Below are 12,717 nucleotides of genomic sequence, written 5' to 3'. Positions count from 1 at the left end.
TAGGTGTTTTTTGAGAGTGTTTTTGAAAGTGGGTAGTGATTCACATTCCTTTACAGCTTTAGGCAGGGCGTTCCACATTGATGTGGCATAGGTTGAAGGTTTGGCTTGAAGGTTTCTTGTTTGTTTGTTTGTGTGAGTGTGTGTGTGTGTGTGTGTGCGTGTGTGTGTGCGTGCGTGTGTGTGTGTGTGTGTGTGAGAGAGAGATAGGGAGGGGGAAGATATATAAAAGGGAGAGATACCAAATAACCCTAATATATACATTCAATGCCTTAAGTTTTTATTATATTTCCATTGTGCGAAATAGGCGACTATTTCGGTACAAAAAAATCGGTCATATCTGTTCCAAGATCGGAGGTCCCACAGACTAGACCAGAACTGGTTTTGAAACATCCACCACAGGGACTTTTTTCAACTGATTTTGAACTTGGACGTTTCATCCGAAGAACCGTTTGCCTTTCCGACGCTTCTTCTTTTTGCACTTTGTCCTATTCAGGTTTTTCCGTGGGAGTTTTCCCATAATATTTTTATATTACATTTGAAATATTTGCATTTCCCACAGACCTGCCAAAAATAGGCACCGCACAATCTTTACTTTTGTTCAGCCGCTTGAGTTTGACAGTTCTTCGCCGATACAGACGGTGGCGCTCATCTGAACGTTACACGTGCAATAGTTTATTAATCTGGCAGAAGAAGTGCTTGTTAAGAAGAAGAAGAAGAAGAAGAGATTGTTGTAGCTATCTAGCAGCAGCATACTTATAGCCGTCTTTTCTTCTGTCAGTTTAAAACACGCCGGTCTACCTGCAACAACAAGCCAGCAGTGCACAATAATGTTTGCCGTTCGGAGCGCAGTGCGTCTGGTGTCCAGAGTGTCGAGGAGAGGATGCGCTTCTTCTTCTGCCATCCCTGTGGACGACGTGGTGAACGGACTCACCGAAGACCAGATCCAGGTAACCAAAGCCTGCTGCTACCTGAACTAGCTAACGTTAATAACGTGATCTTTCTGTGCACCTGGGTCAGTGTGCTGTCGGTAAACAAACCAGGCTCGCGTGTCCCTCTATAGCTACGTGCCTGTCTTGTGTCTCATGAATGAACGAAACGACCGAAGGTTGTGAAAGGACGCCAGGGGCACATTCATCGTGTGATTGTGTGACATAATAACTTGTTGCTAGCTGACGTCGTTTCATGCGACGCTCGCAGTTACTTGACTTTGACAACGAGCTACAACGCTATAGTGTTATCATTATGCATATGACTGGGTGGACGCTAGAATCAAACTATTGGGTTAAAAAAAAACTTTATCGTTACAAATGGGAAGCACAACATAAACTAGCTAGCTTGAAGTGCTAAGTTAGTTGTAATGTTGTAGGTAACGGCATTTGGCTAGCAACTGATAATTTGATAATATTGAGAGTGGAATCGTGATGATTTGTGAAAGGCGAGGTGACATGAGGTCAGTGTTTGTACTGTAGTACTGAGGGTTAGAGATGGGGAGGGGGTGGGTGTGGGGAGGGGTTCCAACCAAGTATTTGATTGGGTGAAACTATATGTGACGTTGTTCATCTCACATGATGAGAAATGACCAGCTGGGAGAATACCTAACTGTAATAAACCTTTTTAATTTTATTAATTAATTGATTGCTTGTTTTTAAAGAATTGTGGGTTAATTACGTGTTGTATAGGGATTTGGCACTTTCATCCATTTATAATCGTTTACTTGTCGTTTACAGCAGGGTTTGGCCTCCTATTTATTGATTTAATTCAGAAAGGTAAACTGAAAATGTAATTGTCATGTTTCTTTTGTGCAGCTTAGAGAAACTGTACGGAAGTTCTGTGCAGAAAAGCTTGCTCCTTTTGCTGATGAGATTGACAAGACTAATGAATTTCTAGGATTGCGGGTAAGTTGAAGCAATTCTGTGATTGTGTATCTTATAGGTTGCTAAGACCGATACTTGTGCATGTCTCACCAAATGGTCACTCACACTGAAATAGTAATGAACAGGAACATACTTGGGAATCAAGGGGAATGGACAAGTTTGATATTTACTGTAGATTTTCCCCACAGCATGCATGCCAAATTGTGGTCACTCACTCACTCACTCACTCAGTCACGGATGATCTGGCAGGGACCTGTAGTCAATTGCATGCGCAGTAGTGACTGTCTCCTCTCCTGCTCTAGCACAACACTATAGTGTAGTGTGTCTCCCTAAATCATCCTTGGTTGGAACACAATTGCAAGATATTAACACAAAAGCTGCCCACAGCTGCTAAAAAGCACTCTGGTGTGCACGTCGGGTTTGTGCATGGATCCGTGCGTCGCCAGAGGCAGCTTCACTCTTCAACCTTTCCTTTGTTTGTAGAGCAAGTGTATTTCCTGTCAACATGCATACCTTTGTGTATTTCCAAGTCTGTATTTGTAAAACTAATTGTTGAGCCGAGGTGCGCTGGCTTACTGCAAGTGAGCATTAACAACTCTGAATACCACGGTACCTGTACTAAGGGGTTTTCTAATAGTTAAGCGGTGGGTCTGGATAATTTTGTGTTTGTTAATGTACTGAGGAGCTATGCTGTTACACTTACAAGATTATCCTTAAAGGGCAAGTTCAGAGTTTTGGATGCCTAGCCCTCTTTTGTACTTACCAATGTTGATCAGTAGAGTTCTTTCTTGGCACAATTCATGCTGTTCCTCATACGGGATACCCAGATAGCTAGTTGGACACAAAGCTAATGCAAAGTAAATGGAGCTATGCTCCAAGTCTGTACAAGCCCTGAAATAATCGCTGAAACCTACTTTGGGTGCACTGTGGAGTTGGTTTGACATTATGAAGAACAGCATGGTTGTGCATAGAAAGCACTCAACATTATTGGTAAGTAGGAAATAAGTCTAATATTCAGAACTTGACCTTTTAAGCTCCTTTTTTATATTGTTCTTAACCAGTTGATTTGTTTTATTCCAGGAGTACTGGAAAGACATGGGGGAGATGGGGCTCCTCGGGGTCACTGCTCCAGGTATGATTATTAGATAATGGTTGGCATGCTTTGACAAGAGCAGGTGTACAATTGTCTTAAAGCTTAAAGCATCAGAACACTTGCCAATCAGAGGCTGGGAAATATATATTTCTTTAATTGTGATCTGTGAGTCTGTGGAAAACCTTTTGTTGCGCATGCATGGGCTTGAAAAGTGATTCAGAGCTTGCTCTATTTCTGCTGGGCAGGTAAACTCATTCTTGCTGATCTCTCAGAAGATGCCTACTGCAGCTTTAATATTATTGATAACTTTCCCAGGAAACATTGCAAATTCCATTAGCTAGCTGTTGGGCCATGGTGTATCCAAACAACAGTTTTTCTGCCGTCGGGTCTTTAGACCAAAGTTGTTTTAGCATTGCTTAAACCTTAAACTGCAGTTTTGAGATATGGTATTTCAAATCCGTAAACACAATCCAACAGCATCTTCAAAGTCTCTGGGAGAGTCTTCCCATGTTGGGAGTCTATATTTGGGTTGGATGAAAGGCTTCATGTTGAGTTGGGATGTGACATCCGCTGGCCTGGACTCCAGTCAGCCAGATGCTTGCTGGGTTCCCTTTCCATGTGTTGTACTTATCTGCTGTTCATAATGTGGTGCATTTATTTTCTGCCTTTTTATTGAAAGTATTTTTGAAGGCCCCATGAAGTGAAGAGAGAAATTACTTTCTTGAGGGACTCGTAAGTCTATTTAGAATTTCCATGACATTTGGAATACATGTGATGCCTGAATCAAAAGGACACAACCCATATATTAAACGTTATAACTATATAATGTATCATATCATTTAGCTAGCTATTGTGCAAGGGGTTTGTTTCCAATGCAACCTGTATACAGTTACTTGTCTTGTACTGTGTATGTTCTAGAAGACTAGTAGCCTTGCCATGCCAGATGAATCCTTCATGATTTCACAATGCAAGATGGGTCTGGTCTGCTGATTTGAGTTTACTGATGCAGGGTATAGGCGACCGTTGCTAGAATTGGAGACCAGACCTATCTTGCATTGTGAAGTCATGCAAGATTCGTCTGGCTTGCGAGGCTAACAGATTATATGCAGCAATTTAAATCAACATCCAGTGCACCCTGTAATTTACAACAATATAAGCGGCAATAAAAGTCTGTTTGACTGCAATCATAATTCATGATGTTTTTGATTTTTTTTATTGCCACTCTGACACAGTGTAATCGGTTATAGCACAGGCAGTAAGATGATGCATACCCCCATCCTTCCAACTCATAAAACTCCCACCAATATACTTTTTTTTATCAGAGCCATGGCTCATGAATATAACTATGATTTCTCCTTCAGGGGGGGGATCTTGGTTCGTTTAACCTCTTGTTTCTCCTCCAGTGGAATACGGAGGCACAGGACTGGGCTACCTCGATCACGTGATCGTAATGGAAGAAATGTCCCGGGTGTCGGCAGCCATCGCCCTTAGCTACGGGGCTCACTCCAACCTCTGTATCAATCAGATGGTGCGCCATGGCAACGAGAAGCAGAAGGAAAAGTACATGACGAAGGTTAGGACGGAGCGCGTCGTGTACGACACAGGCACGCGTGGATAATGCAGAGATGGTAGTTAGCGCACACACCCACCCTACAAGGTTCAAGTGATTGAAGAACAAGTGCAGCAGAAGGCTAGCGCCGAAGTAATCCTGTTCTCGACTCGGATGCACTCACCCTTGTCCTGTTGTGCGTGGTCCAGCACATAATTCTATTACTATGGCACAGTGGTTTTCAAACTAGGTGGGGCCGCGGGATGAGGGCTAAACGGTCCATTTATCTCAAATAATATAACATTACTTGTACAGTATATTCTGTTCACAATCGCTTTATTATTATTTTTACTTGATGAGGATGTTCGGCTACTTGGCTCAGGGACTCTTCATTTCAAGCCATTTTGCGGTTGTTTATCAACCTTAACCTTACTGGAGACCTCACGCCCTACACTGATCTCTCTGAAAACAATGTTTTGTGTGAGAATAGCCTGTCCCACTTAGCTTATGTGACTGTCACATTTATTTTTTGCCCTCATCCCTCATCCTACCCAGCGTGCCGTTGGGGACCCATAGTTTGAAAACCTCTGGTCTAGCATACTTGCCAAGGAACACCACACATACCAATTCTTTCTCAGTGGGCTCAAATTGTAGCTCATGCAATACTATCACATTCCCTTCTCTTCGCGGATTCTCGTCTGTCTTCACACGCAAACACTGTACTGTACTATTTTTAAAAAGAAAGAAAACGAGAGGAGGATGAGATGAATCACCCTCGTCTTTCCTGTTCCCAGCTGATCACGGGGGAGCATGTGGGAGCCTTGGCCATGAGCGAACCCAACGCTGGCTCCGACGTCGTGTCTATGAAACTCCGTGCTAGGAAGGAAGGTGAGACACCATTAATTCTTTCTTTCTTTCATCCTTCTCTGTGTTGCATATCACAGTGATGACACATCAACCGCTGAGCTAATAATGTCCTACACCCCAGACACACACAACATGTTAGTATCTGTGTCTTCCAGTATACTATGCAATGCATGCATTGTACTGAAACACTGGTTCATGACGTTAGTGACAGGGGTCCCTAAATCCGTTTTTTCCCAAGGGCCTGAAAAAGTTATGGATGATTGTATAGAGTATAGTAGAAATGTTTATTCAAATGTAACTCTACAAAGAAGGAACTAACAAATATGGACACAAATATTTTAAAAAGGGTTTTGATACTATACACATAAAAATGTACACAAAATGTGTTTTATAATAAAACCTTTTTTGTTTTTTACACTATCATCAGTACCACAAAAAAGAAGCATAGACGCAACAAACATTGTTTTATCATTTGTTTTCAACCAGTCAAATCCTGTAGGACTCTGGTAGTGATGTCAGGCAGCCTGGTGAAGGGGGGTTGGAACAGTGGGCTGAAAGATGGCCTAAAGCCAGGGTTCCCAAACTGTCTCATCAAGGAACCCCAAATAGATCTGCACTTGGCCCTGAAACCGCCGTCTATAGTGTAGGTGGGGGGAGATGATAGGAGAGTGATCAGAGTAGTTATTCTTATACACTCACTGAGCTCATTTCTGGTAAATGATGATAGTGGAATTAAACTATTCCTCATTTTGAGGGGGACCCCCTGGAGCAGAGTTTGCCATACATGTCATATTGTGTTGAGGTCTGGGGGAATGTATATAAAACAAATACAGAAAAGAGCTATTAGAATAATAAACAAAGTAGTTACCTTGAATCGACAATCCATTATTCATAAAGTCCTGCACATAAAAATGTGTAGATATGGTGTACATAAAAACCTTTAAAAACATTTTCCGTGCTAAGAGTACAAGCCTACCAGTTTGTATTAAATGTCTCTTTAAACCAAGAGAAGGAAAGTATAATTTAAGAGGGTTATGTATTCTTAAAACATGTAAAAAAGTAAGAACTAATGTAAAAACTAGATGTGTTTAAATTTTGGTAGTTAAACTATGGAATAGCCTTCGTGACGGGTTGAAGTTGTGTACTTCCCAGGGGAGAAAAAAAAATTATATCTTGCAGCATATTTGAAATTGTCTTTGTTATATTAAAATGTATTTCGTTTTTAAGAATTGTGAAGGATAGGCAAAAATAAGCATGTGCTTCAGCCTATTCCTTTTTTCGGTCATTGAGTTTGGATTTTGTGTGTGAGCTTACTTTGAATATGTACATTTGTGATTTTTCTTTTCTTTTTGTAAGTCCACAAGTGTTTTTTTTTTATTTGTCTGTAAACAAAGACTAAAAAATAAACTTCATTAAGTTTGAGAGGGCAGTAAAGGCCACTAATGATGTCTTACGAGAGAATGGCAGGAAATAAAATTTCTCCAGTTTACCCATCTCAACTCTCTTCTTTATCCAATCACAATCGAGGGAAGCGACCGTTGCGATTGGAGGGTCAAGAAAAGAGGGCAGGGTTTGAACTGTGAGAGAAAACGGTGCTTTTTCAATGTATGTGATGTATAGATTGGGGAGAGATGACCACAGCTAAAATGGTAGATCGAAATGTGCATGGAAGCAGGAGACGGTGATAGAACGGTGACCAGCGGATTGAATACACTGCCAGCGAGGGTGTTTTGTTTTGCATTCCTTGGAAGAACACAGATAAGAGTGTACTGTAGGCCCAGGAGGGAGAGGTTCATCTTAATGAAACGTGAGTTTATTAGTGTTAAAGGTTATGCAGTTGTCATGACAACACGTCGCATGACAACCAGAAGGCGGGGCCGTCGTTGCGACGACGAACATCTATAAATCGAACGGTGTTTCCGGGTGTAAGGCAGACCAGAATATGACCAAGAGCGAGTAGGACTGAGATCACACGAAGACACTTCCTCCTCCACCACGGAGGGGGGGGGAAGGGAGAATGCCACATCATCATTACAGTAGCTTCGGCTAACACGAGGAGGGTTAGGCTGACGACCAGGCCTGAACACTATTGGACTGAATAACAAAAGGACGATATATGAACACACCGAAAGATCATTAGAAATATACTCTTCAAGGACAATACAATCTGTTAACATCTGAGCTGAGGTTTCTGTTTAGAGAAATAAAACCACGCTTTTCCTTGTAAGGTATTTCACGTTGTCGAAGTGTCGAATTCTTACGGAGGTGGGGAATTATTATGGTTTATGGATTGCACTAACTGGGGGAGATAAGGATCTTATCTACCAGTATCGGAGACGTCAGGACCATTAAAAGTACACAACGCAGAGGAATTGGATGGAGGGCCAAACAGACGAAGACGTGATACTGGCCAGTTTGATCAGAATCTTACAACTGGGAGAAGGAGGCGGCTCAAACAGTAGGGACTTCAAACGGAAGGTGTCACTGTTCTAAAGATAGCATTTGATGAATCATGTGATGACATTAAAGAAGAAAAACCTAAGGAAAGGGGAAACGATAAATGGAAAAAGAAGGAATGAACAGGACGGGTTTTACAAGAACTTCTTTGTCCGATCACTCACTGAGAACAATGGCAACATGAGATCATCAAAGCAGGACCTTGAAAGCTACATAGAGTCTAGAGACGATGCAGCACTGCTATTTGATGTTTTCACAAACTCAATGTTGGCCTGCTGAAATATGAGTTGGAGAGCTCAATGAGACATGCAAGTATGGCCATCAGCCACACACAGACCACATAAAACGTGCACCTGGCATATGAAAATGTAGCCGTTAGTGCGGTTGTAATTGATTGGGGAGCTTATGATAGTGTTGGTGTAATGTGTTGAAAGTTTGATCTGTGCCAAGAGCTGATTATAGCCCCATATAAAGACATTTGCAATTTGGCAGCAAAAAACGAACATTCTAGAACGGGACTACATTTGTTTTCCTGTCTGGTATTGATATTAGCAAACACTGCAACAGGACATAAGGAAATGAAGGCCTCATTCAATGCAACCTCTGTGGTTGGAAGAGTCCACTTGATGACCCCAATGACCTCACCTCTTTTCCTTTTTAGATATGAATGTGGTTCATTCTTTAATGCTGTTCTGTTTCTTGCTCTCTTAAACATTTATGCAAGATTATGGTATACGGGATAATTTACATCGGATCCATTGTATTTGAAATTGTAAGCTTATTGTTAAATGCTGTTCATTCTGGATTCATTCATCAATAATTTACTTTTCACTTTATTTTATTTTATTCTAAACTACTTTTATAGGTGACTACTACATTCTAAATGGCAACAAATTCTGGATCACCAATGGGCCAGATGCTGATGTTCTGATAGTTTACGCCAAGACGGATCCAGACGCCTATCAAAAGGGCATCACTGCTTTCATTGTTGAAAAGGTAAGGAAGTGCCCCGCTCTCTACTGCAAAGGGAATCGTTCATATCAGTTTAGGGTCTGATGAGTGAATACCCAGCTATTTAATTCTGGCCCATGTCTCCTCAGTCCTCATGATCTTTACTCAAATGCAAACAAAAATTAAATAAGCATTCTGTGTGCATTCTGAAGGGTATTTATAATAAATCACAAATAAATGAATAAATTCCCTTCAGAATGCACAAATAAATAGATACCCTTCAGAATGCACAAATAATATTATTTGTAAATAATATTTGTGCATTCTGAAGGGTATTTATTTATTTGTGCCTTCTGAAGGGTATTTCTTTTTGTGCATTCTGAAGGGTATTTATTCATGTATTTGTGCATTCTGAAGGGTATGCCAGGCTTCTCGACGGCACAGAAGCTGGACAAATTGGGCATGAGAGGATCCAACACCTGTGAACTGATCTTTGAAGACTGCAAGATCCCAGGTGTGTGTGCACATGCGAGATTGCGTGGCTGTGTGTGTGCGCATTAAGCTTGCCAGAGTAGTCGTGTTAGGGGTGTATCGGATTGTAGTTGATTGGTGACCCGTATGGGCCCCCCCCATGGTTCAGCACGCATGTGAACCGCGGGTTAATTGCTAAATGTAACCATCATGTTGAGCTATATCACATGATATTCTCGAGCATCATTTTCAGTCTGCTGTTTGGCCATATTACAGATTTAGTTCTGGTTTGAATTGCGCAATGCAAGGCGTTTCACCTCCCGAGGGAGTTCACAGCAGTCGTCATGACTGCCGTGTATATTCCCCCACACGCGAATACGGGCAAAGCGCTGGGCGAATTACACGATCATCTCAACAGACACCAGATCAAACACCCAGACGCAGCGATGGTAGTGGCCGGCGATTTCAACCAGGCCAACCTGAAGAAAGTGATGCCGTCCTTTTTTCAGCACATCACTTGCTCCACCAGAGGGAAGAACACACTCGACCACTGCTATTCCCCGTTCAAAGCGGGTTACAAGGCAGTAGCCGCTCCGCCATTAACGGGGTCCACAAGCTCGAGCGATCATGACTCCATCTTGCTATTTCCGGCATATCAACAGAGATCACGTGACGCCGTCGTGTCACGTGAGACAAAGAAGTGGACCGACGAATCAGAGGCCACGCTCAAGGACGTGCTTGCAGACACGGATTGGGATATGTTCATAGGAAGCGCCAGTGACGTCAGTGAACTAGCAGACATAGTGGTGTGCTACATAACAACAATAGCTGATGGTATTTTCCTCAGGAAAACGGTGCGGATTTTCCCAAACCAGAAACCGTGGGTGGATAGCACTATTAGAGCAGCTCTGAACTCTCGTACCACCGCCTACAACCTGGGTAGAGAGTCAGGAAACATGGAGGAGTATAAGGCTTCAGTCTATACTCTACGCAAAGCTGTCAAACTTGCTAAGAGGACATATGCTGACAAACTGGAGACACAAATGGCACAAAACGACACAAGGATTATGGCAGGGACTGAAGACAATAACTGACTATAAAGTCAGCGCCCCCTCAATGGGGAGCGACGACGCCTCCCTCGCGGACAAGCTCAACACCTTCTACGCTCGGTTTGGTGTAGACAGTGGCGCTGCTGGCTCTCCGGCTAGTGACGTCACTGGCGCGCCGGCTGTTGTGGAGGGGGGGGGGCAACCGCGAGGGGGGGGGGACGCTCTCTCGTTGTCGGAACACAGTGTGAGAAGAGCATTTATGCAGGTGAACACCAGGAAGGCTGCTGGCCCAGATGGCATAACAGGACGTATACTCAAGACCTGTGCCAACCAGCTGGCCCCTGTGTTCACCGCCATATTTAATCAATCACTGGCGGAGTCAGTGGTCCCTGCCTGCTTCAAGAGGTCTACCATCATCCCTGTGCCGAAGAAACCCTCCCCAGCATGTCCAAATGACTACAGACCGGTGGCACTCACCTCTGTGGTCATGAAATGTTTCGAGAGGCTGGTCAAGGACCACATTTGTGCCTCCCTCCCCAGTGATATGGACCCTATGCAATTTGCATACAGGACAAACAGGTCCACCGACGACGCGGTCTCCCAGGTACTGCACAGCACCCTCTCGCACCTTGACCGTCAGAAGGGGGGCTATGTGAGACTGTTGTTCATTGACTACAGCTCAGCGTTCAACACCATAGTCCCCACCAGACTGGTGGACAAGCTGATCGAGCTAGGTCTGAGCTCCGCCCTGAGCGCCTGGGTACTGGACTTTCTGAGCGAAAGACCCCAGGCGGTCAGGGTGGGGGGTCAGACCTCCAACACCATCACCCTGAGCATCGGGTCCCCCCAGGGCTGTGTTCTGAGCCCCCTGCTGTACTCACTCTACACACACGACTGTGTGGCCAAGTTCAGCTCCAACTCCATAGTGAAGTTCGCAGATGACACAGTGGTGGTGGGGCTGATCTCGGACAACGACGAGAAGGCCTACCGGGAGGAGGTTGAGGTACTGGAACGCTGGTGCCAGGACAACAGCCTGCTCCTGAACATTGGCAAAACCAAGGAACTGATCGTGGATTATAGGAGAGGACAGCAGGAGACACACACACCACTGATGATAAACGGGGCTACCGTGGACAGGGTGAGCAGCTTCAAGTACCTGGGGGTCCACATCTCAGAGGACCTGACATGGTCAACACACATAGGCACAGTAGTAAAGAAGGCGAAACAGCGTCTCTACCACCTGAGACAGTTAAGGAAGTTCAGAGTATCGGGGAAGATACTCCAGTCCTTCTACTCAGGAGCTGTAGAGAGCATCCTGACCGGAAACATCACTGCCTGGTATGGAAACAGCACGGCACAGGACAAGAAGGCCCTACAGAAAGTGGTGCGCTCAGCCGAGCGTACCACGGGTATTGCACTACCCCCCCTGCAGGTTCTATACAACAAGAGGTGCAAATCCAGAGCCTGCAGGATAATGAAAGACCCTCACCACCCCAATAACAGCCTGTTTCAGCTGCTGAGGTCAGGCAGACGCCTGCAAATCCCAGCTACTAGGACAGAGCGGCTTAGGCTCAGCTTCTTCCCCCAGGCCATCAGAGCCATGAACAATGTACATTGAGTGCTCAGAACATTGAACTGTCCACACACAAGCACACATGAACACACACACGACACGCACACTGTGCACGCTCACACACGAGCAGCCACTTAACACTTTAACATGAGCGGGCACACACTCATGTCGCACACACGCACACTTATGGCCAAAGGAAAGGACACTTTAAATTAGAATAACAGGAACAGTGTATTGCACTACCAAAGCTAACTAGCATGTCACACATGCGCTGTAAATAACTATGTACAGATACCGAGATGTCACTCCATGTTACCTGCTACCTGTTACTGCACAATGTTGTTTCTTCTTTTGATTCTATTATATGTACCACTGTATTGCACATCGTTGCGGGCAAGACCACCCGCATTTCATTGTATACCTGTATGCCGTGACAATTAAAACTCTTGACTTGACTTGACTTGACTTGAGCACCAATTCATTTAACGTCATGTCTGGATAACAGTCCGTTACCAGCAGGAGAGATCCGGGAAGGCAAAAGTAAAATCAAATCAAATGTATAGCCCGAGATCACATGAAATTGCCCCCATGGGCTTTACAAGTTAAGAAGAAACATCACAATCGATCCAGAACAAAAACACCATAAAATCCATATATGCAACACTCCCAGACGTTCCCCAATGAAGATGAGGAACGACTCACTAAAACCTAGCAATAGGAGAGAAAAAAGCACCACAGGCGGCGTGGAGGAGAGAAACCTCTGATGGGCAGTTCAAAGGGGATCCCCCAACAGGATGTCTGTGATAATATAGTGTTGCTATGGACGATGGATG

At 44.0% G+C, this 12,717-nt stretch overlaps 1 protein-coding gene across 1 annotated transcript in view; it reads left to right on the top strand.

Annotated features, from left to right (window-relative positions):
* The first annotated feature begins 714 nt into the window (after positions 1 to 714).
* ivd (isovaleryl-CoA dehydrogenase) overlaps positions 715 to 12,717 on the top strand; it is a 32,442-nt gene continuing 20,439 nt past the window's right edge. Inside the window, exons 1-7 of the mRNA XM_084309376.1 lie at positions 715 to 947; positions 1,806 to 1,895; positions 2,955 to 3,006; positions 4,371 to 4,540; positions 5,311 to 5,404; positions 8,706 to 8,836; positions 9,209 to 9,305. Coding sequence (XP_084165502.1) covers positions 828 to 947; positions 1,806 to 1,895; positions 2,955 to 3,006; positions 4,371 to 4,540; positions 5,311 to 5,404; positions 8,706 to 8,836; positions 9,209 to 9,305 — 754 coding nt within the window. The 5' untranslated portion in view covers positions 715 to 827. The remainder of the gene's footprint in view (positions 948 to 1,805; positions 1,896 to 2,954; positions 3,007 to 4,370; positions 4,541 to 5,310; positions 5,405 to 8,705; positions 8,837 to 9,208; positions 9,306 to 12,717) is intronic.

Source organism: Notolepis coatsorum, assembly GCF_963971535.1.
Source record: "Notolepis coatsorum genome assembly, chromosome: 3".
In the NCBI taxonomy this organism is placed as follows: domain Eukaryota; kingdom Metazoa; phylum Chordata; class Actinopteri; order Aulopiformes; family Paralepididae; genus Notolepis; species Notolepis coatsorum.
This window is presented reverse-complemented; position numbering and strand designations above follow the sequence as displayed.